Source organism: Oryctolagus cuniculus, chromosome 2 (genome assembly GCF_051225735.1).
Source record: "Oryctolagus cuniculus isolate XC-2025 breed Fujian yellow rabbit chromosome 2, ASM5122573v1, whole genome shotgun sequence".
In the NCBI taxonomy this organism is placed as follows: Eukaryota; Metazoa; Chordata; class Mammalia; order Lagomorpha; family Leporidae; genus Oryctolagus; species Oryctolagus cuniculus.
Window position 1 is genome coordinate 48020119 of NC_142868.1, and position 23672 is coordinate 48043790.

A 23672-nucleotide genomic window follows, 5' to 3' on the forward strand; every position below is an offset into this window, starting at 1 on the left:
CTTTTTTCTATTAAGTCAAATATTCAAGAGATTTGCAAAAATAAAACAATGTCACTATTCTAATTTTTTGGTTATCTGAAATTGCTATTTCTCATTTAAAAAGGGTTTACAGGCAGGCAATTGGCCCAGCAGTGAAGCTGCTGGTTCAAACACCTGCATCCGACACACCAGCGTGCCTGGGCTGCACGTCCACGTCTGGATCCTGACTCCAACTTCCTGCTAGTGCAGACCCTTGAAGCAGCGGTGATGGCTCAAGTAATTAGGCTCCTGCCACCACACTGGAGATCTGGACTGAGGCCATGCAGGTATTTGGGGACTGAACCAGTGGATGGGAGATTTCTCTTTCTCTCCCACCCCACAATCTCTCAAGAAAACTAAATAATAAAAATAAAAACAATACAATAAATATGTAGTGATTACTTCTTAATTGGCTTTATGTTTAAAAATAATCAAAAGGAGTTACTTATATTAAAATGCAATGAGTTTATTATTTTTGAGTAAATACATGTTTCAAATTATTTTAATTCCTAATGTATCAAAATACTTAACTCACAAAGAAAAGAACTTTGGGTTCCCTACCAATGTTTGAGTGTAACGGGTTACGAGGGCACAGAGGTTGAGAAGCACTGTGTATTTATTGCGGAAAGAGCGGCTCTATGGGGAAGGTGTTTAGCACACGGCTTCAGCTGCTGCTTAGGATGCCCACCTCCCAGGCTGCAGTGCCTGGGGTGGAGCCCAGCTCCTCCCCCTTCAATGCAGTTTCCTAGTGCACAACCTGAGAGGCAGTAAATGATGACTCAAATACTCGAGTCCCTGCCACCCACACGGGAGACCTAGACAGAGCTCTTGGTTCTTGGTTTTGGCCTGGTCTCACCTCAGCTGTTGTGGGTATTTGGGAGTGAACCAGCAGATGGAAAATATCTCTGCTTTTCAAATAAAATTTTAAAAATTAAACAAAAATTTTTAATGTACTACTTATTTTATTTCAGAGTGAATTATTTAAGTTTACATATTTATATAAAACCTTTCTGATACTATAAAATGTACTAGAACTACAAAAATTTACAGGTAAGTTCTTGAACAAAAACACATGATCACAAACAGTGCTTTATACAATAGATGACTACAATGTGCTATGTCTGATTTTTAGCTTTATCAATGATTCCTTGTGTAACCACAGCAACTCATTGGATCCTTCACCACACAAAGAAACCTCTCTTCCCAAATCTAAGATAACAGAGAGATGAAAAACACAGGGGGCTTATCTTGCTCAAATAAATAGATAAGAATTATTAAAGTTCTCAAGAGCAGGGTCAGCACTGTGGCGTAGTGGGTAAAGCCACCACCTGTAACGCCAGCATCCCATATATGCACCAGTTTGAGTCCTGGCTGCTCCATTTCCAATCCAGCTATCTGCTATGGCCTGGGAAAGCAGTGGAGGATGGCCCAAGTCCTTGGGCCCCTGCACCCACGTGGGAGACCTGGAAGAAGCACCAGGTGCCTGGCTTTGGATTGGCCCAGATCCAGCCATTGTGGCCATTTGGGGAGTGAACCGGAGGATAAAAGACTCTCTTTCTCTCTAACTAGCTCGCTCGCTCTCACTCTCGCCCTCTCCCTCCCACCTCTGCCTCCGCCTCTCTATAATTCTGCCTTTCAAATAAATAAATCTTAAAAAAAGAAAAAAAAAAAAAAAGGTTCCCAAGAGCATGTCAGCGTGTATGAATGTTAACATACGGAGATGCTGCTGAGACAGACTCAAAACAAAGATCACCAGAGATTAACCAGACTGACAGCCCAAGAGTCGTTGACTAGTATACTTCACAAACAACTTTCTTAAATGGGGATAGTAAAGGGAAAAAGCTGGTTCTGTATCAAACATATTTCATGTATTTTCCCATGTTTCTCTTGAACTAGGAACATCAGGTTATAGCCAAGAACCAACAAACAAGGTATTCCTGTTATCCTCGGTTGATGGTCACTGTGCTCATCTCACTCCTGGGCTCACAGCGAAGCATCATGTGGTGTCAGGGGCCAGCCCTACATGGCTGTGACCAGGTCAAGGCTGTCAGAGCGACAAAGCTGAGGCACTGCTCCATTTCTAGACTGGCAAAAATCTCACACAGAAAAACACCAACCTCGGCCGGCGCCGCGGCTCACTAGGCTAATCCTCCGCCTTGCGGCGCCGGTACACTGGGTTCTAGTCCCGGTCGGGGCGCCGGATTCTGTCCCGGTTGCCCCTCTTCCAGGCCAGCTCTCTGTTGTGGCCAGGGAGTGCAGTGGAGGATGGCCCAGGTGCTTGGGCCCTGCACCCCATGGGAGACCAGGAAAAGCACCTGGCTCCTGGCTCCTGCCATCGGATCAGCGCGGTGCGCCGGCCGCAGCGCGCCGGCCACGGCGGCCATTGGAGGGTGAACCAACGGCAAAGGAAGACCTTTCTCTCTGTCTCTCTCACTGTCCACTCTGCCTGTCAAAAAAAAAAACACCAACCTCTTCACAGTAAACTGTTTACTACTCCTTTGGAATGCACTAGAGCTTCAACCCTGGCTCATATCAGGATCAGCTGGGAAGCTCTGAAAATAGTCTGACGTCTGTGCCTGCTTCTGTCAACTGAATGAGACACTTCAGGGATGCACACGGGTATCTTTAAAAGCTTCTTGGGTGAATCTAGTGTGCAGTTAAGGTTGAGAACCCCCTACAACAGGGTGAAATACAAAGCAAACATTGAGGGGGGTTATCTTCTAATGACCACTGCAGCGATAAAAATATATCTGTGTAATCATTTTTAAATTGGAAATACACAAAAGTCAGCTCCGGGGCTTCTATTCAACAATCCTAAAATTTTTACACCTGCAAGAAGCAAGCACTTCCCAGCACTCCAGATACAAGGACACATGGCAATTCAAAGCGCATGCATTTTGAGAACACTTCTAAATGGGAAAGTGTGCTGGCCAGATGTCCCTGGAGAGATTGCTGGACTAAAGCGCTAGGCCTCCTCCGAAAGCTCCCCAGGAAACAGAGCCTGAAGACAGGGAAGTGTGCAGCTGCCAGGCCTCTTTTCACACATTCACAAACCTAAACTCAAACTTGACCATGAGAAGGTGAACTCACGTTCAATCACTTGTATAACTGTAACCATAAATGAAAGAGGATGACAGTCGGGGGGACAGGTGGCTCGCTCTCTGCTCAACGGCAGCACCACGTGAACAGGTGTTAATGGACACATCTACCAATGGCAAGGCTCGTGCACCTGAAGGTGTAATAAGAGCCTTATAAACAGGCCATGGCAAGCAGAAAACTTCAGAAAGCCAAACACCCTCTCAGCAAGTTCCATAAAGCAAATCTAACACAAAGCTTCACTCTCAAAGACACACTAGTGCTTGGTTACTGGAATCAATGGCAAGCTGTTCAGAAAAGGACCATCTGCTCCGGTTCTGCTTATGACAAGAGCCAGGTAGCAGAGAAAGAAGTCAGGGATGGCACGGGGGTGGTGCGGTGCCATCGGCCAACAAACCTTCCTTGGTAATGTTAACAGTGCAGTGTCATGGTACCAAAAATTTTTAAATGTCATTTAAAATACCTAGTCTTTCTGAAAAGAAGAAAAGATTTTGCTGAAAAATGACTTTCATTCTTGTGCATACATCTGTCTATACCCTTAACTCTTTCACCATAAGCAGTGGAATTAGTTTCCCTCTTGAGTCAAATATAGAAAAATGAGGCCTAAAATAAAGCTTTGGCATCTGAGGAAACAGAATGGCCTTCAAGAACACCACCTTTATAGACCATGGTTGGTGCTCCCACTGTGAATACTGCTACAGCATGACTCAACTTTACTGTGTGTCTACTACATACCAGCACTATCATCAAAGGTATGAAGAGGAAGCATGAACCCTGCCTTCCGAGGCCTTACCATCCATAAGGGAAAACAGATCCAGAGGTCACTGTAATTCAAGGAAGAATGCGATTTGGGAAAAGAAAGCAAGAGAGATCAATTCTATAATTTAATAGCCAATGAATTTTAAACTGATAAATAGGGGCCAGCGTTGTGGCACAGCAAGTAAAGCCACTGCCGGCAACACCAGCATCCCACATGGGTGCCAGTTCTTAGCCTAGCTGCTCCATTTCCAATCCAGCTTATGTCCTGGGAAAGCAGTAGAAAATGTCCTGAGTTCTTGGGCCCTGCACCCATGCGAGAGACCAAGAGGCAGCTCCTGGCTCTGGTCCAGCCCTGGTGTAGCTTTGGTCTGTCATGTGCAGTATGGTGAACTCAGCCCTAGCTGTTGTGGCCATTTGGGGAGTAAACCAGTGGATGAAGATCTCTCTCTCTCTATCTCTGTTAACTGTGTCTTTCGAATACATTTTAAAAAATAAACCTTTTGGCTGGCACTGCGGCTCACTAGGCTAATCCTCCGCCTTGCGGCGCCGGCACACCCGGTTCTAGTCCTGGTCGGGGCGCCGGGTTCTGTCCCGGTTGCCCCTCTTCCAGGCCAGCTCTCTGCTGTGGCCAGGGAGTGCAGTGGAGGATGGCCCAAGTGCTTGGGCCCTGCACCCCATGGGAGACCAGGAGAAGCACCTGGCTCCTGCCATCGGATCAGCGCGGTGCGCCGGCCGCAGCGCGCCAGCCGCGGCGGCCATTGGAGGGTGAACCAACGGCAAAAGGAAGACCTTTCTCTCTGTCTCTCTCTCTCACTGTCCACTCTGCCTGTCAAAACAAACAAACAAACAAACAAACAAAAAACAACCCTTTTAAAAAATAATAATAAATGATGAATATCCAAAAATCACAAAATCTGATTAAGAAAAACAAGTTAATCTAGGGGACACAACAGTGGGCATGAAATTTCCTGCTAGTCAGCTGTCTGGTTTAAACACACAGGCTATAATCAGTCAGGAGGCGAATTTTGTCAAGTGAGGACTTCAAGCTAACTGAGTTTCTTCTCATCCGAGTTAGCTTTATACCTTCTGTTCTTGAGTTCCATGGAAACCTGGCTCTCGCTCACCTGTCGCAGTGGGAGCTGCCTCTGGAGCTGCTCTGTCCCGATTCATGCTGCGCATCCAACAGAATCTTCTCCATGTCTCCATTGTGGATGGAGGACGAGGAAGGCACGTGCTCCAGGCCCCCGTTTTTCCCATTGCCATTATCATTGCCATTGCTGCTGTTCATTGGTAGCTCCACCCAGGAACCTGTGGGACAAGTCAGATAACTGAAGTGAACCACAGCGGAACCGAAATCTGTCATGTGCACACAGATGTGAATATGGTGAACTCAGATAAAAAGTCTGACTCCTTCCAACCAAAGGCAAAAGTATTCCGAAGGAAATAAACAAGAAGCAATTAAGTCTAAAATCCATATTGTTTTATTCTTGAAGTAGTAGCTCATGTAGTCAGAATGAAACTGGAAGTCTAAAACTATTATCTTAGAAAACACATCTTTCAGCCAATTTTCTCTCTGGTTAAAGCTTAGTTCATATATAGTCAACACTTTACTGAACATCTTGAGGTTGCTTTTTCTAAAAAAAAAAAAAAATAGTTATTTTATTACCAGACAGGCTACTTACCTTTATTGGGATAGTTTTTTACACACATTCTATAGTTAACCTCAGATATCTGTACCTGCTCTACAAAATAAACACAACTTAGAAAAAACAAAGTTCAGCCAAATAGGCTAACAAATACATCCTAATTAGCACAAATTAGAAGTTCCAGAGAAGGAACCTAAATACAATCACAAAAATGCCAATTTGTGTACAAATTTATCTGGAGCATGAAATTAATGCAGCTGGTCCTTAAAATCAGGTGGTGATGCTAAAAATTCTAGGAAAAACTTTAGCTCTAGCCCACAAATTAGCTTCTTCCTTTCCTTTAGCCTTCACCCTTTCTCCTTTTTTACACACTTAACATACCTTGTAAACTTATCTCTTCTTTCTCTCCCACGGGTTCCTACTTTGTAGAGTTTTCATTAAGCCTTGTCGGTTTGCAGGTGACACGATCGTACTTCAACTTAGGCTGACACAAAAGTTTTCTTGGGTGAGCATGCAAAGGGGGCGGAGCCACAGAAAAAGGGGATGTGGCACTGGTGAGGTGCATAGCTTAAAAATAACTATTGGCCCAGTGAGTTTGCTGAACACATTAGGGTGCTTTAATTAATTAATTTATTTTTTTGACAGGCAGAGTGGACAGTGAGAGAGAGAGAGAGACAGAGAGAAAGGTCTTCCTTTACCATTGGTTCACCCTCCAATAAGAATTTATTTACTTATTTGAGAGGTAGAGTTATAGACAGAGAGAGGGGGAGACAGAGAAAAAGGTCTTCCATTTGGTTCACTCCTTAAATGGACACAACGGTTGGAGCTGTGCAGAACTGTAGCCAGGAGCTTCTGGGTCCCCCATGCAGGTGCAGGGGTCCAAGCACTTGGGCCATCTACTGCTTTCCCAGGCCATAAGCAGAAAGCTGGATCAGAAGAGGAACAGCCAGGACACGAACTGCTGGTCATATGGGATGCTAGTGCCACAAGTGGAGGCTTAGCCTACTCCTAATTTCTTTTAAAATTATTTTTATTTCTTATTGTAAAACAGATAAAGAAAGTAAGTTCCCATGTGCTGGTTCACTCCCCTAAATGCTTGCCATGCCTGGAACTAGACCTAGCAGAAGCCAGAGGACAGGAACTCAACCTAGGCCCCCACATGAGTGGCAGGGACTAAACCAATTGAGCCATCACTGCTGCCGGCCACACGTCAGAGGGAAGCTGGAGTTGAGAACCAGACTGAACACCAAACCCAGGTACTCTAAAATGGGACATAGCCAAATGGCTGCCCGTGCTTTTTTTAGTAAGAACTGTAACAGTACCCCAAAAAAGAGATAGCAGTACCTTTTTTCATACATTTCCTTTTTGTTCAGAAAAACATAAGCAAGCAGGTTGGCAGGGCCATTCCCCTAAATTCCCAGCAGAAGCATCAGAGTAATCTCCATCCGTAAATCGGAATCTTCATCAAAGCCAGCGCTCACTCTAAATGCACTCCAAATGAGTGAACTCACCACTCTCCTCCCATGCAGGGAATCGCTCAGGCAGCCTTGGCTGGGAACGAGACTCTGCCACTTGCTATCTGCATGACCTTCTGAGTTTAGTTTCCTTATTGGTAAAACAGAGTACAGGACCTCCCCTACTGTGAGGACTCAAGCCAGTGACAGGCGGCACCCAGCACACGGGATGCTCAGTTACACGCTAGTGAGAGGTTCCTACTTGTCAAGGATGTACTTAAAACCATGATTGTTAAATCAAGTCATCCCTTCCTCTACTTAAGGCAGCACCAATGGCTGTGGGCCTCCTAATCACCACCCACTCATACAACACAGCTGAATGACACCTCCATGGCTCACTCCATGTACATGCGAACGGGGCGCAGACTGGAGAGAATCCAAAATGGGTTAACAAATCCAACTCACAAAGCTAAGGCAGATCTGACACTGAAAATGACAAATTTTTTTTAAAGATTTGTTTATTTATTTGAAAGGCAAAGTTACAGAGAGAAGGAGAGACAGAAAGAGATCTTCCATCTGTTGGTTCACTCCCCAGATGGCTGCAATGGCCAGTGCTGGGCCAGGCCAAAGGCAAGAGCCAGGCGCTTCTTCCAGGTCTCCCTTGTGAGTAGCAGGAGCCCAAGCACTTGGGCCATCTTCTGCTGCTTTTTCCAGACCATCAACAGAGAACTGGATTCAAAGTGAAGCAGCTGGGACATGAACCAGCACCCATATGGAATGTTGGCATGACAGGCAGTGGTCTTAACCCACTGTGCCATAAAAGCAGGTCCTTAAATTAATATATATATATATATATATATATATTTATTTTATTTGTTTGAAAGGCAGAAAGAAGGAGGGAGAGAAACAAGTCTTCCATGCTGTGGTTCACTCCCCAAAAGGCCGCAATAGCCACGGCTGGGCCAGGTAGAAGCCAGGAGCCTGGCACTCCACCCAGGTCTTCTACACGGGTGACAGGGACTCAAGTACTTGGGCCAAGTTTTGCTGCTTTCTCAGGCACGTTAGCAGAGAGCTAGATGAGAAGCCGAGCAGCCGGAACTCAAGCGCTCTGCTATGGGATTCCAGTGTCCTAAGCACAGCTATCCTGCTGCGCCACAACACTGCCCCTCGAGATGACTGAATATTTAGAGTGCCTCTGAAGTATAAGTACACCGAAAGTATCTCTCCATCTACAGCTCTGCAAAATATTTCAAGAGGGTAGGAGGAGGGGGGAGAACACAGTATACAATAAGCGTCCTTTCTACCACCGTTTCTGGGATTCACAAACTTCTTTTAAAATTTATTCATTTATTTTCATTTTTTGAAAAGCAGAGAATCCTACAGAGACAGAGACACAGATGGAGAGAGACCTTCCATCTGCTGTTTTACCCCTCAAATGCCCACAAAATTTTAAAAATATTTTCTGGCACTCACTGGCATTGTGGCCCAGTGGGTTAAGCCACCATCTGTGACCCTGGCATCCATACTGGAACATCTGTTTGAGTCCCAAATGCTCCGCTTCCAATCCAGCTCTCTGATCATGTGCCTGGGAAAGCCCCTGCCACCCACGTGGAAGACTCAAGAGAAGGTTCCTGGCTCCTGGCTTCAGCCTGGCCCTGGTTGGTGGTGGCCATTTGGGGAGTGAACCAGCAGATGAAAAATCTGTCTGCTTTCTTTCTTATATATATATTTGTATTATATATATAATGATATAATATGTATATCATATACTATATATATATACACATATATTTACAGATTTATTTATTTTTATTTGAAAGAATGAGAGATACAGAGAGAGATTTTCCATCTGCAGGTTCACTCCCCAGATGGCTACAGCAGCTGGGGCTGCACCAGGCCAAAGCCAGGAGCCAGGAGCTTCCTCAGATCTCCCATGGGAATGCAGGGGCCCAAGTACTTGGACCATCTTCTACTGCTTTCCCAGGAGATTAGCAGGGAGCTGGATCAGAAGTGGAATATCTGGGAGTTGAACCAGTATGCTTATGGGATGCTGGCATTGCAGGCGGTAGCTTAATCTGCTATGCCACAATGTGGGCTCCACTTTGCCTTTCAAAAAAATAAACAAATATTTTTAAAAAACACCGGGAACTCCATCCCAGTCTCTCATGTGAGCGCAGGGGCCCAAGTGGTTGGGCCACTGTCCACTGCTTTCCCAGGTGCCTTAGCAGGGAGCTGGATCAGAAGTGGAGCAAACAGGACTTGAATGGGTGCTGGCCACAGATAACTTTCAACGTCAATACATACTAACATTTATTCTTTTGAACAACTGCATTGCATCTCATCATTTATAAACTATACTTAAACTGTTATCCCGAATTCTTCTTTCTAATATTCTGTCATTATAGTCAGGGCTTCAGAGGGCATTCTGGAGGATAATTTGGCAATATTGTCTTTATCTTTAGAGTGAAACACTGAAAAACAAATGTGTCTTTCTCAATAGATGAACTACACATGCCTTTTCCCTTCATCTAGTTCATTCATGATTTACAGCCTCCGAATTCTGTAAGCTTCCCACTAGCAATCCTCACAGAGTCCCTTTTAACTTGGAAAAGAAACAAGGCAAGATATGAGGACTGTGCTGTCCAAGCAATACAAGTAAAAAGCAACCTCAAAGTGAATTCTCTTCCTAAGAATCAGCTTAAGAACCCAAAGCTGGAAGCCTTCTCTATTATTTTAAAAGACTATTTACAAACGGCAAGGTGTTCCTTTAAGCCAGTTTATACATACACTCAATTACATGGGATAGTTTCTAGTTTAAGTCTTTGATCAGGTAAAGGCTGGTCCAATAACTGTGGGTTACATTCATTACTGTACACTGTACGCTCTTTACAGTTTTATAATTGCCAATTCAATTATCTTTCAATAATGGGAGTAGGGAAGCTGAGAGTCAAGGAGAATGAGAAAAAAAAAACACTTTTCACATTTTTGTCCCATTTTTGAGGCCCTAAATGTCACTCACCCTAACCAGGGGATGGCATTACGTTTACATTCTTCAGTCAAAGCCTTTCGATTGTCTGTCTCAAGTACCTGATGCTGGAATCCAGACCAGAACAATCGTCACCGGCATTTGGGTACAAGTTAGTCTTTTTTGTACATGTGGTTTCTTACTTATTCCAAACACTATTATGAGGCAGGGACGGTCCATGTGCCACAGCCTCAACAGCCCTCTTGGCATACTGGAGAAGCAAATACACTGTGGTTGAAGGAGTTCAAAAAGAAAGACAAAGTCTGTGGGGCAGGCATTTGGCACAGCAGTGAGACACTGCCCGCATCCCGTATCACAGTGCCTGGGTTAGCGTCCTGGCTCCACTCCTGATTCCAGCGTCCTGCTAATGCGCACGCTGCAGGCAGCAGGTGATGGCTCAAGTGCTGGGTGCCTGCCCCGTGTGGGAGATCCAGATCGAGTTCTAGCTCCTGGCCCTTGCCTGGCCCAGCCCTGCTGTTGCAGGCATTTGAGGAATAACCAGAAGATGGGTATGTCTGTCTCTCTCCATTTCAAATAAATTAATTTTTTTAAAAAAGTTGTAATTCCCACATTAAACCACAAGAACTACACTGCTTCTATGATTTTCCTTATACTGAGTTTTATGACAAACTTTTATTCAGATATTCTTAAGGAACATGATAGTTTTTTTTAAAGCATAAAACTAAGAACCAGAAAATATTTTTTTATCTTGAGAAAGAGTTTGGATATTTGTGCCCTAATTTGTTATGAAAACACAGTTGCCCTAGAATGAATGATAAATTAAAAAAAAAAAAACCTTTCAGAGAAAGGCTTTACTATTTAAGTATTTCAATAAATTGCCATTAAACTCTGCTTTGACCCCTAGACCAAAGATAAAATCCTAACCAGAGATAATCACGATGAGTTTCATCTCCTGTTTTCACAGTCGTGCTTTACCCAACAGAGTACTCCAACTTATCAGCAATTCATAGTATTAAATGTCTGAATAAGTTGTTTTGCCAGATGCCCAAAAATCACTTGAAGGAATCAATAAGGCTTCTTGTTTTGTTCAGTCCAGTGTTGTGTAACGAGGGAGAAAAAAAGGATCAGAGGAAGAAGCAAGAGAGGAGTAATTTAGTATGGTATTATCTGAAAGTTTTGCAGTAACTTAAAAAGCTCACATTACCCCCAAATAAAACACTTTCTACCTAGTGGATTCCCCAAAGCAACATCTGGTATCACCTGCAGGCGGGGTGTTCTTCCACTTCTCTAACAGCTAATGTAAACGTAGCAGGAACTGATTGGCCAGACATCAAACACCAAGATAAACAATCATATACAGCTCAACCCTCCCTCTTGCTTTATGGTAAAGGGTCACAGGAACATTAAAACTCCTTTGGACTCTGGGAAATCACGTACACATACTAAACACATTTCTTACGCATATGAAAACAGCACAATTAAGAAACAGAATACTATAAAGATAGGCAGCCACCGATGTACATTCGACAGAAAAACATGCTGAGGGTAAGAAGCACCCGTGATCAGGGACTTGGGACCCCAGGGAAGGTCCCGGATGGGGCACCCGAGGAGCTGAAGGGGGGTCCTCAGCTCTAGGTCCGGCCAGCTGTCAACCTGAACGAGCCCCCTCACTCTAAACCCCGTTTCTATCCCCAGATCCACGCTTCCAAGCATGTATGCCAAAACGTGACCAACAAGTAAGATCTAAAGACTTCCACTACTCCTAACTTACTGCAGGGGAAACAGCAGAGATCTTACATTCTAGAACATTCCATACACACTTACAAGTTTAAAAACAGTCAACACTGAGAATTAGTCCATCAACGACCGACCACCTGCCACAGGCAGAGAAAGCATCTAAAAATACCCAGCTTTCATGCCCACTCTTCAGGGGACAGGGACTCTCTTCCCTAAAATAACGTTCTGGCCACGCTGGGAGCGCTTTCCTCTTAGGAAAGAGACGGTGTGACCTTTAAGCATCCAAATGGTTGTTAAGCGACTTGGTCTGGCCATATGCTGGCTGCCTCCACCACCTCTTTCCTAAGAGCAAATTACAGAAAAAGGTTAGGCAAGAACCTCGGAGCTCTCACCACCACTGGCAAGATGTCTGAGCCCCAGGCTGTCAGAAGTACCCGGGGTCCGTCCTAGCGCCACCCTGCCACTGTCAACCACCCGTGTGCCTGTGATGGGTGTTTTAAATCCCATGTGTGAATACCCATCGCCCCAGACTCCGCGTGGGCTGGAAGTGGGGCTCATCTTAAAACAGGTTTACTGTGCACGCTACTGCATCGTTGAAAAAGACTTGAGCAACTTTGCAAATCTCACAAAGCAGCAGCAAAGAAAAAGAAATGAAAGGCACAGGCTGTGCACCCCCACACGTGATTCGAGTCACCACGAAATTGCCAAATGGGTTTCCCCGACCGGCATGTGGCAACAAAGGATCGCAACCGAGGGCTGCCGGGCCCCGCCCGGGCAAGCCCGGCCCGCGGGGCACGCTCGGCAGGGGCCCCACGGCACACCTGCTCCCCGACACGTCCTCGGCCGCCCCTCCCCTGCCCTCCCGCGCCGCGCGTCCATCCCCCGGCGTCCCCGCCGCACGTCCCCATCCCTGCCCACGTCCCCTTCGCGGCCCGCTCCGCCCACCTTTCCGCCCCGCTCCCCAGGGCCCGCCCCCTCCCTGCCCCGATTGGCTCTGCTTCAGGGGCCTACAGGTGGGATCTGCCCTGCCCCAGGGGCAGTCTGGCGCGCGATCCCCTTTTCTCCCCACCCTCCTCCCCTCCCGGAGAGCGACCACAATTGGCACCCAGTCCAAGACCCCAGGAGGGAGCGGAGACTAGCCAAGAGGAAGACTGAAGCGCCTCCTCCTGACAGGTGACGGGAGCTGTCAGTCAGCAGAACATCCTCGGGCTTGACCAATGGGCTGCCTTCTCCTCCCGCCCCCCGCGCGGCGCTGGTGGCGGCGGCCGGAGCAGCTCCTCCTCCCCCATCCCCTTCAGCGAACCCGTCGGCGAGCACTCACTGTTGAGGCCGGTCGGTGGGGGCAGATGCTGGTCACCGTCCTCGCAGTTGTTGTTGTTGTTGTGCAGGGGCGGCGGCGGCTCGACTAAATGAGACGACATGGTCGGGCGTCTGGAAGAGCTGCGGCCGCACCAGGACCGTCTCCGGTTCTCGGGCAGCAACACAACAAGCTGAGTCCCCCGCCCCCTTTTCTGCGCCTGCGCAGTCCCTCCCCTGTAGCTGACGTCAGGGTCCGCCCAAGCCACGTGATGACAACACAACAGGCGGCGGGGCTGGGCGGGGCAGGGGCGTTCCTGTGCGGGCCCGGACGTGCGGGCGCGGGAGTCACGCTGACGCGCGGGAGGGTTGAATTCCTTCTTGTAATTTGGAGTGAGTGATGCAGATGGCACTGGGAGAGAGGATGGGCGAGCAGTGCAATGCAGGTGTCTTCGCGAGCAGAACTCCTCCCACACCTACACCGCGCTCGTTGTTTCTGTCAGTCTCCGAGCATTTAATTTTTAAAATACCTGTAAGGACTCACTGCGGCACAGGAAGCCGAAAGCCTGATGGGACATCAGCATTCCAAGCAGGGCACAATATAGGGCTATCTTTTGGTTATTACAGGATTCGTAACACTCCATCATGGTTAAAAAAAATCCCTTCAGGAAAACACAGTGAAGAAAATAATCGCCGCATTCCCCACGCGGCTGTTTCCGGGCCACCACGTGGGAAGCCACGTGTCTGGTATGTGGGTGGCACTAAATTCCTTTGTTCCTAAACAGCCCGTCTACTTCGCTCTCTTGTCTCCAGAGGCCCGGTCCCCTGGTGTCCTTGGGCTGGCTGACCTGTTGCCTGCGGTGGCATTTGTGACTTGTCTTTCGTGTTGCTTCGCTCTGCAGATGTTTTAATTGCTCCTGTATTGTTTTCATGTCATGTCCCCCTGGCTCAAACCAAGATTAGGAATCCACTCCTCCTGCCCTTGTAACTTTTTCTAATTCCCTTATAGCCTTAATTTTATATTTAGGCCCCAGTCCACCTAAAATTCAATTTTCACATGTTATTTAACTTCAATTCTTCCCAATTTTGTAACCAATTGACCCAACAATATTTACTGATTTTTAAGTCCTCCCTTCAACCCTGATTTGAAATTGCATGGTCTAAATGCCCACAGAAACAAGTCTGTCTCAGGGCTGGTTACTAGAGAGCCTCTCTTCATTTGTCTTTTGAAAATGACTGATTACCCTTCAGATGAACTGAAAAAATGGGCTTGCCAAATATTGACCATGTGTTGGCGATTACTGAAGCTAGGTAATACATGAATATTAAACTCTTCTTCCAGTGTTTTCATTTATTTGAAAAACTTTGTACTTAAACATTTTTTAAAGGATTAGTAGGTCAAATCCTATTGCAAATAAATTTTTATATAGATTTATTTGTTTCTTTGGAAGGCGGAGTGACAGAGAAGGGGGAAAAGGGGAGATAGAGTGAGCGAGTGAGAGAGAGAGAGAGAGAAATCTTTCTTCTGTTAGTTCACTCCCCAGATGGCCTCAATGGCCAGGTCTGCACCAGGCCTAAGACAAGAGCCAAGTATTTTATAGTTGGGCCATCCTCAGCTCCTTTCTCAAGCATATTAGCAGGGAGCTGTTTTGGAAGCCAGAGCAGCTGGGACTCAAACACTGTCCCACAATGTTGGTTCCCTCTTGCAAATTCTTTTAAGATTTTTGTCAGGGGGCCGGTGCTATGGCGCAGTAGGTTAATCCTCCACCTGCGGTGCCAGCATCCCATATGGGCACTGGTTCCAGTTCCGGCTGCTCCTCTTCCACTCCAGCTCTCTGCTGTGGTTTGGGAAGGCAGTAGAAGATGGCTCGAGTCTGTGGACCCCTACACCCATATGGGAGACCTGGAGGAAGCTCCTGGCTCCTGGCTTCAGATCAGTGCAGCTCCACCGTTGCGGCCATTTGGGGAGTGAACCAGCAGACGGAAGACCTTTCTCTCTGTCTCTCCCTCTCATTGTTTGTAACTCTGCCTCTCAAATAAATAAATAAATAATATAGTAATTGAGGGGACCATGGACATATTTGCAAAAGTGTCTTCCCAGAGCAGACTGTCATATATCTTTGTGTTCTGTTTTCCTTTCAGGCACTTCTTCAAAAGATTTAAACATCTCATAATATTTTTTGAGCTTTGTTATAATCCTTTGCTAGTTTTATAAAAACTAATTACAATATTTTCTTTTCTCCAGGCTTAAGTAGATGAAATTGAAATTACTTTTTTTTTAAGATTTATTTATTTGTTTGAAAGGCAGAGTTACAGAGAAGCAGAGACAGAGAGACAGAGAGTGGTCTTCCATCCACTGGTTTATTCCCGAGATGGCCACAACGGCTGGAGCTGCGCTGATCCAAAGCCAGGAGACAGGCGCTTCATCCTGGCCTCCCATGTTAATGCAGGGGCCCAAGCACTTGGGCCATCTTTTTCTGCTTTTCTCAGGCCATTTAGCAGGCAGCTGGATCAGAAGTGGAGCAGCCAGGATGGTGGTATTTCAGGCGGAAATTTAACCTGCTACTCCATGACGCCAGTCCCATGAGATTCCTTTTTTTTTAAAAAAGGAATTTATTTATTTGAGTAGTAGAGTTATAGGCAGAGAGAGGGAGAAACAGAGGGAAAGATCTTCCATCTGCTGGTTCACTCCCCAAATGTCTGTAATGGCTGGAGCTGGGCCGATCTGAAGCCAAGAGCTAGGATCTTCTTCCAGGTCTCCCACGTGGGTGCAGGGGCCCAAGCATTTGGGCCATCTTGCACTGTTGCTCTCCCAGGCCATAAGCAGAGAGGTGGTTCTGAAAAGAAGCAGAGGGAACAAGAACCAGTGCCCATATAGGATGTCAGCACCACAGGAAGAAGCTTAGCCTACTACGCCACAGCACCAGCCCAAACTCTCTCTCTCCATTTCTTTCTCTCTCTCTCTCTTTTCTTTCTTTCTTTCTTTCTTTCTTTCTTTCTTTCTTTCTTTCTTTCTTTCTTTCTTTCTTTCTTTCTTTCTTTCTTTCTTTTTCTTTTTCTTTCTTTCTTTCTTTCTTTCTTTCTTTCTTTCTTTCTTTCTTTCCTTCTTTCCTTCTTTCCTTCTTTCCTTCTTTCCTTCCTTTTTTTCTTTCCTTCTTTCTTTCTTTCCTTCTCTTTCTTTCTTTCTTAAGATTTTTCTTTATTTATTTGAAAGTCAGAGTTAGAGAGAGAAGGAGAGGCAGAGAGAGAGAGAGAGAGGTCTTCCATCTGCTGGGTCACTCCCCAATTGGCCACAATGGCCCGAGCTGCGCCAATCTGAAGCCAGGAGCCAGGAGCTTCCTGCAGGTCTCCCACGTGGGAGCAGGGGCCCAAGCACCCCGGAAGTGGAGCAGCCAAGTCTCGAACCGGCGCCCCTATGGGATGCCGGCACTTCAGGCCAGGGCGTTAACCCGCTGCGCCATAGCGCCGGCCCCTGGATTTACTTTGTGGATTTGTTTTTTAAATATAGAAGAAAGAGGAGTTACAAACTGAAAGAACACCACTGGCTTTTGTGTTTACTTACATAGTTATTGTCATCAGAGTTCTATATTTCCTGATAAAGCTTTGAGTTACTAATATTTTCTCATTTTCGATCTGAAATACTCCTGTAGGGTTTTTGCATGACCTCCATCAGCCTTTGTCTATCTGGGAATGTCTTAATTTCACCTTTAATTTTGAAGGATACTTTTGTTGACTATAGTACCCTTCATTGCAGTTTCTCCCCTTCAGCACTGCAGCGTGTCATCCCACTGTCAATCTGTATATGTGGTTTCTGATGGGAAATCAGTTACTATCTTACTGAGGACTTTTTGTGTAGGAGTCACTTCTTTCTTGCTGCTTTCTAGATTCCCTTTCTGTCCTTGGCTTTTGACAATTTGATTACAAGGTCTCAGTGTGGATTTTTTTGTATTTATTCTTTTTAGAGTTCATTGAGCTTCTTGGATGTATAAATTGGTACCTTTTAGCATATTTGGGAACTTTTTAAAACCATTTTGTCTTTAAGTAGTTTCTGGAACTCCAATCATACGTATGTTGGCATGCTTGATGGTTATCCTTAAATTTTCTGAAGGCCTATTTTTCTTTTTTCTCCTTACACTGGATGATTGTTATAGGGGAAAAGGGCCCCTGAGGCAGGCTTATAGAAGAGTGGACTTTGGATGAATTCTGGGAGAATTCCACCCCTCTAGGGAAAAACAACATGTAAGAAAACACAATTCAGAACAGACTAGAGGAGGAGGAGGGGCGATGTGACGATTAGGGTATGAGGTGTGGGAAAATATTAACCAACTACGACCCTTCCCACTACCGGTCCCTCCCTGGCTCCTGAATACAGGTGGGTGATCTTATTGACCCCTCCCATGCTCATGGACAGATGCAGGAGAGCCAATCTAAATACGACCCCTACCGCTTGTACCAGGTGAGGGGCCAATACATCACAGAAAATGACAAAGAACAAACATGAAGAACAGTCCCATGAGGACACCAGCTTCCCAGCCCTGGGCCCCTCCCTGCATGCCCCACAGAGGGAAGCTTTGCCACCTCTTGCAAGTAAACTTGCTTTCATTCTTGCACTGTTTCAGACTACTCTCCTTATTCTTATACTGAGCAACACGTCCGTGGACCAGGTGAGACTGCTCTCCTCGCAAGCAGACACAGTAATTTCAGTTGATCAATCTTCATATTTGCTGTTTATTCCTCCTGTGGAAATCATCAACTATTAAGCTTTTCCCTTCAGTTACTCCACTTTTCAGCTCTACAGTTTGGTTCCTTTTTGTAATTTCTATCCCTTTAAAGATATTCTCTATTTGTCAAGACAGTATTCTTTTCTTTAGCTTTTTGAGCATGCACTATTTAAATGATTTAAAGTCTGTCTAGTAAGTCTAATGTCTCTACTTCCTCATTTTTTATTAATAACACACCTAATTACAAGTGATTCTCCTGTTTTTAATCTCTAATTCTAAATCAGGAGAGATAGTGCAAACTTAAATAGTTAGTGGGAAGTATTATAGTAGAGGAAGTTGAAGAGTGACTACTGTGAGGCACTCTTAGCCAATGACCAAATAAACATATCTGCAAGATAGGTCAACCCTTGGCTGCCAGTAGAACGCAGAAGACAAGAGGAGGAGAGGGAGGCGGGTGGAGGAAAAGGGGAGAGAACTTTCTACTTCCTTAGACTCATGGGGACCCTGGGGTGTCACTCAAGCACATCCTAACTACTTTGCTGTCTGCTCCATAAGGTAACAACCATACTACCTGATCGGTGAATCATTCTGGGCATTACTTAGCAAACTGTTGAGCAACAAGAGTTTGATCTAGACTTGGGCTGATAAACTTGCCTTGTGGCAAACTCAAATTATGGTGCTTCATTTTCCTAACTCTGCTGGGAGATTCACAGAATAAAGCAGTAATACATTTCAGTCCCCAAAGGGATATCTATTCTCCTTAAAAAGTGGCTCATAGTTACATGACTTGACAGAACATTTAATATTTTGTCAGTAGTGAATTCCACCAAATATTTAAGGAAATTTCAATGTTCATTTCATATTCATATTCATTTTATGAGGCCAGCATTATACTAACAGTATTACAAGACAAGGAAAGTACCGATTAGGATTTCTCCTGAACATCGATGCAAAAATACTCAAAATATGAAGGGTCTTCAAAAAGCTCATGGAAAATATTATTTTAAAAGAACTACACATAGATTCAGAAAATTTGTCAAACTTTTGAAAGGAGTGAGTGAGCTCTCTCTTCCATCCACTGGTTCACTCCCCCAAATGCCTGCAACATCTAGGGCTGGGCCAGGCCGAAGCCAAGTAGCCTGAACTCCACCCAGGTCTTCCAAGTGAATGGCAAGCTCAACCAGGATCACGTTAGTAGGAAGCTGGGTTGGAGGCAGAGTAGCCAGGACTCCAACCAGGCACTGATTGATGCAGAAGTACCAGGTGGCAGCTTAACCTTCTGTGCCACTGTGCCCACCCCAGTGAAGTTAAATTTTTTAATACAATTTTTCATGAATTTTTGAAGTATCCTCATACTAGCAAAAGAATCCAGCAACAGTCCAGGAATACAAGACTAGGTCAACATTTGGAAACTGATATACTCTATCACAGCTGCATTATAAAGAAAATGACACATTTCAATAGTTGCAAAAAAACAACAAAATCTAACATCCATTTATGATGAATAACCCTCAGAAAAGCAAACCATGTCTGATAAGGCATCACCAAATATCCTAGAACATACTCCGTGGTAAAAGAAATGTTTTTCCCTAATATCATTGACAAAGCAATGATGTGTCTGAGCATCAAACTAGGGTTTATCTAGTGCAACAGGACAAAATGAATGAATGAATGTGAATTTCTGGCCCAACAGTTAAGATGCTAGTTGGGATGATTGCATTCAATATTGGAATGCCTGGGTTTGGGTTCCGGCTCTGCTCCTTAGTCAGCTTCCTACTAATGCACACCCTGGGAGACAAAAGAGATGGCTCAATTTGCGGGGCCCTTGCTGCCCACATGGGGGACCTGGATTGAACTGGCTCCCCTGACCCAAGGCCATTGCTGGCATTTGGGCAGTGAGCCAGAGAATGGAAACTTGTACACACTCTGCCTCTCAAATAAAAATTACAGTAGTAAAAGGCAGTGAAAGGGAAAAATAGAAAGACTGGAAATATAATCAGCAAAAATGTTTACCTACATAAAATACTTTAAAAAATCTACTTAGGTTAACTTAGCAATGTGTCAATACAGAAACTCATATATTAAAACCAATTGTATTTCTGTACATCAGTGAACAATTTGAAATAGAAATTTGAAAAATAACATTTACAGTCACACACAGAAAATAAAGTACTAGCAATACATGTGCACGATCTGTATGCTAAAAATAAACAGCAATGTTAAGAGATCAATGACATACTTAGGCAGAGCAATGTGCTGTCATGAACTGGAGGACATGTATTAAGATGTGTACTCAGGGCCAGCGCTGTGGTGCAGCGGGTTAAAGCCCTGGCCTGGAGCGCCGGCATCCCATATGGGCGCAGGTTCTAGTCCGGCTGCTCCTCTTCTGATCCAGCTCTCTGCTATGGCCTGGGAAAGCAGTGGAAGATGGCCCAACTCCTTGGGCCCCTCGCACCCATGTGGGAGACCCAGAGGAAGCTCCTGGCTCCTGGCTTCAAATCGGCGCAGCTCCGGCCATTGCGGTCATCCGGGGAATCAATCAGTGGATGGAAGACCTCTCTCTGTCTCTGCCTCTCTTTTTAACTCTTTCAAATAAATAAAATAAATCTCTAAAGAACAACAACAACAAAGAAGATGTCTACTCTTCCTGAATTGGTCCATGGATTCAGCACAATTGTCATAAAAATTTAAGCAGAATTTTTTGAAGTCATAAAGCTGATTCTGAAATGTTTATGTAAAGGCCCAAGCACTAAAATAGAGCAGTTTGGAGAACAAAACTGGGTTATTCACACTACCAGATTTCAACACTTAAGTTACAGTAATTAAGACAGTGTCATACTGGTGACAGCATAGACTCACACACACACGGTCAACTGATTTTTGACAAAGGTACCAAGGAAAGCTTCAATTTACTTGTGGCACATACACTTTTTTATATATGTCATATGTACAAACCCAGATGGATCACAGACCTAGATGTAAAGAGAAAAACACAAACTTCTAAAATTAAATCTTCCTGATCTTGAGTTAAGCAAGTTTCAGATGTCACCCAAAGAATAATCCAAAAACTAAAAATATTGACAAAGTGGGTTCATGAGAATTATGAATTTCTGCTTCTCAAAAGGCAATGTTGATGGGTGGGCATGCAGCCTAGTGGTTAAGCTGTTCATTGGGGAATCATTTTGGAGTGCCTAGGGAGTCCTGGTTCTGTAATAAGGGTTCTAGTAGTTGGGGTTCCAGCCACTCACATGGGAAAATTGGATTAAGTTTTCAGCTCCTGGCTTAGCCCTGGTTGTTGGGACTTTACAGGGTGGACCAGTGGATAGGACCTGTCTGCCTCTCAAAGAAAAAAAAAAGCACTGAAGGAAAAGGTAAAAGCAGACCTTATTTTGGAAGAAAATGATGGCTAATTCTGTGTATTTATGATGGAACTTTTGAAAGGGAAATTTGACATTATGTACCAAATATGAAATATATCCATATACTCTAATACAGCAATTACATTTCTAACAATGTATCCTAATCATTTTACACACCAAAATTAGGTTACGTTCACTATTCTAATATTTCTGTTTACAAAATGAAAATCAGCCTCAGCTAATTACGGAACATGCAACATCAGGCTGTGTTGATAAGCAAATCTTGCTTACAATGAACACCTCATTTAGGAAACCACTCAAGATGTTTAAGTGGTGAAAGAGGACATTAAATAATATGCATAATTACACTTTCTGTAAAAATTACAAGCCCAAGAGCAAAAAAAAAATAAAATAAAATAAAAATGTGACTGGGAGTTTTATGTTGCTAGAGTATCCCACTAGGGTAGCTCATCTGTTTCTGATGCTTTCCTAGGAAGGTCTGAGCACGAGACCACACCTGGCATCCGAGCTCCTCCTCCATCACATGGTCCTCACTTAGTCCAGGGTCATGTTGAGCCGTAGCTTTATTTGGGCATATATGAGTATGCACACTTTAGATATTCCTTTCAGTCCCTTATTTGGTCTTTAATAATGAAAACCATTCTCAAATTATCTCACAGATGCTGTTAAGACTTAACCATTGCCCCCTAGTGGGAAACTCTTTTAACGTAGCATGTAGCTACTCAAATACTACTAAGAAGCATACATGTTGAGTAGAACATTAAAAAACTAAAGCAGAAACAAATACTAGTTTTTCTCCTTAAGCCCGTTCATGTTCATAAAATCCTTCCTTTTGGAAGGAAACTGAGCTTTGTAGTGTCTTGTGTTTGACAGACACTGTGCTATGGAGTTGATTTTCTAGATTACTAATCTTAACCCTTGAAGTCTTTTAATTCTCTCAAGGTAGTAGGTTAGTCTAATATCATTATTCAGTAACATGTCAAGACAAAACTCAATTACAAAAGATGTTTAGCATTTGAGACTACCCCAACACTTCTTAGATCCACCAAAGTAATTTGTTACAAAATACTGCCAACACACTAAAATAGGAACTGTTTTGTTTTAAGGAATATCTCTACCCAGAACTCACATTTAAGGTTTAACAGACTCCTAATTTTAAAGGAAAAGTACATGGATAGCTTTTTTTAATTCCAAGAGACTGAGGGCTCCATAATCTTCTTTCCCGTAATTACTAGTATATAAAAGTGTTTATAAGATTTGCTTTTTAACTATTACTATTGCCCAGCCACTAAGTAAAGATCATAGAGATTAACAGAATGAGACTTCTCTTTCCTATCATAATCTTTTAAAAAGGTTAAGAAAGGACAGAAAATGTTTATTAGTGACAAGAGAACAGGAAATACAAGCAACTTGACAAGACTAAGTTCATTCTAAGTATAATTTTTATTAATAAAAAGATTAACCATGACCATATAAAATGAGTGGCTGGGCTCGTAGTTTGCTACACCAAAGAAATTTGAAAATGAATACTTAATGTTACAATTTATAATAGCATACCTTATAGAAGCATTTCACTCAAATATATAAAACTATCCCTTAGTGTAATGGGTGAGAATTATCTTAGCTACTGATCAATCAAAAATAAATTTCCAAGAGCTATTCAGTTATGTTATATCAAGCATACAACCCAAGTGTAGGGAAACCACGACCAAAACAGATGTTCTGGAGAGTTGCTCCATCAGAAAACACAGTATCACTACTTGATACTTCTGGCAGGGGAATATTCCACTTACAAGTTAGTATGAAGAATAAATAGCACAAACTATGAATATACCAATGATCCCAAAATAAATTAGAAAAAGTGCTGTTAAAAATTATCAGACATATAATAATCAGTGTTTAAATACAAATTCAGACTTGCTAAGTCCCAGAGACAGTAATTTTATTACATAAAATTTCTACTGCGTGCTAAAAATGTTAACTTACAAGACATAATATTTATATAAGTGTAGAGGGAATTATGATGAAATATTTAATCAAATTTGCATCTGAACAATAGGTAGTGGACATATAAGAAGCATTCAGTCCTCTAAAATTCAAGGTTGTTATATTATTGCTCAACCAAAATATACTACCATTCTCTAATAATATAAATGCCTGCTCAATGCATCTTTTAAAAATAAAGTCCATTTTTTCTCCATTAAAGCTCTTCAAGACTGACAAAGGTATATTCCACCTATTAAAAATAGGGACACTCTTCATCTTTGGATAAGGTATCACCACTTAGGGAAAATGTAGTCATACACAGATTACCAAATTTTATTTATAGGGCCAGCTGTGGGGAGTCCAGTAAGCAGTTTTTTTTAACACTGTACCTTTAAAATTTTGTCTTTAATACAGCTTTGGAAAATCAAAAATAGAAGGAAAATATCTATGGTAAAGTACATTTCATTCTGCTTTGATAGTAATAAAATACAAAAAAAGTAGTGCAGTGTCAATTTGTATTAGATCATTTGATGTTAATGTTATGCTGTAAGACTGAATGACAAAAAAGTTTTTGTTAAAAACATTTTAGTCTT

General features: G+C 43.7%; 1 protein-coding gene across 2 annotated transcripts in view; it reads right to left on the reverse strand.

Moving 5' to 3' along the window:
* BNIP3L (BCL2 interacting protein 3 like) overlaps positions 1-13180 on the reverse strand; it is a 24303-nt gene extending 11123 nt beyond the window's left edge. Inside the window, exons 1-2 of one of the 2 annotated variants that reach the window (XM_002709456.6) lie at positions 13018-13180; positions 4998-5181 (exon numbers count right to left, since the gene is read on the reverse strand). In XM_002709456.6, the coding sequence (XP_002709502.1) occupies positions 4998-5181; positions 13018-13117 (284 nt within the window). In that variant the 5' untranslated portion in view covers positions 13118-13180. Of the gene's footprint in view, positions 1-4997; positions 5182-5900; positions 6001-13017 lie in introns of those variants that run through there. The other variant, XM_008249373.5, reaches the window with a different exon arrangement.
* Positions 13181-23672: the final 10492 nt, after the last annotated feature.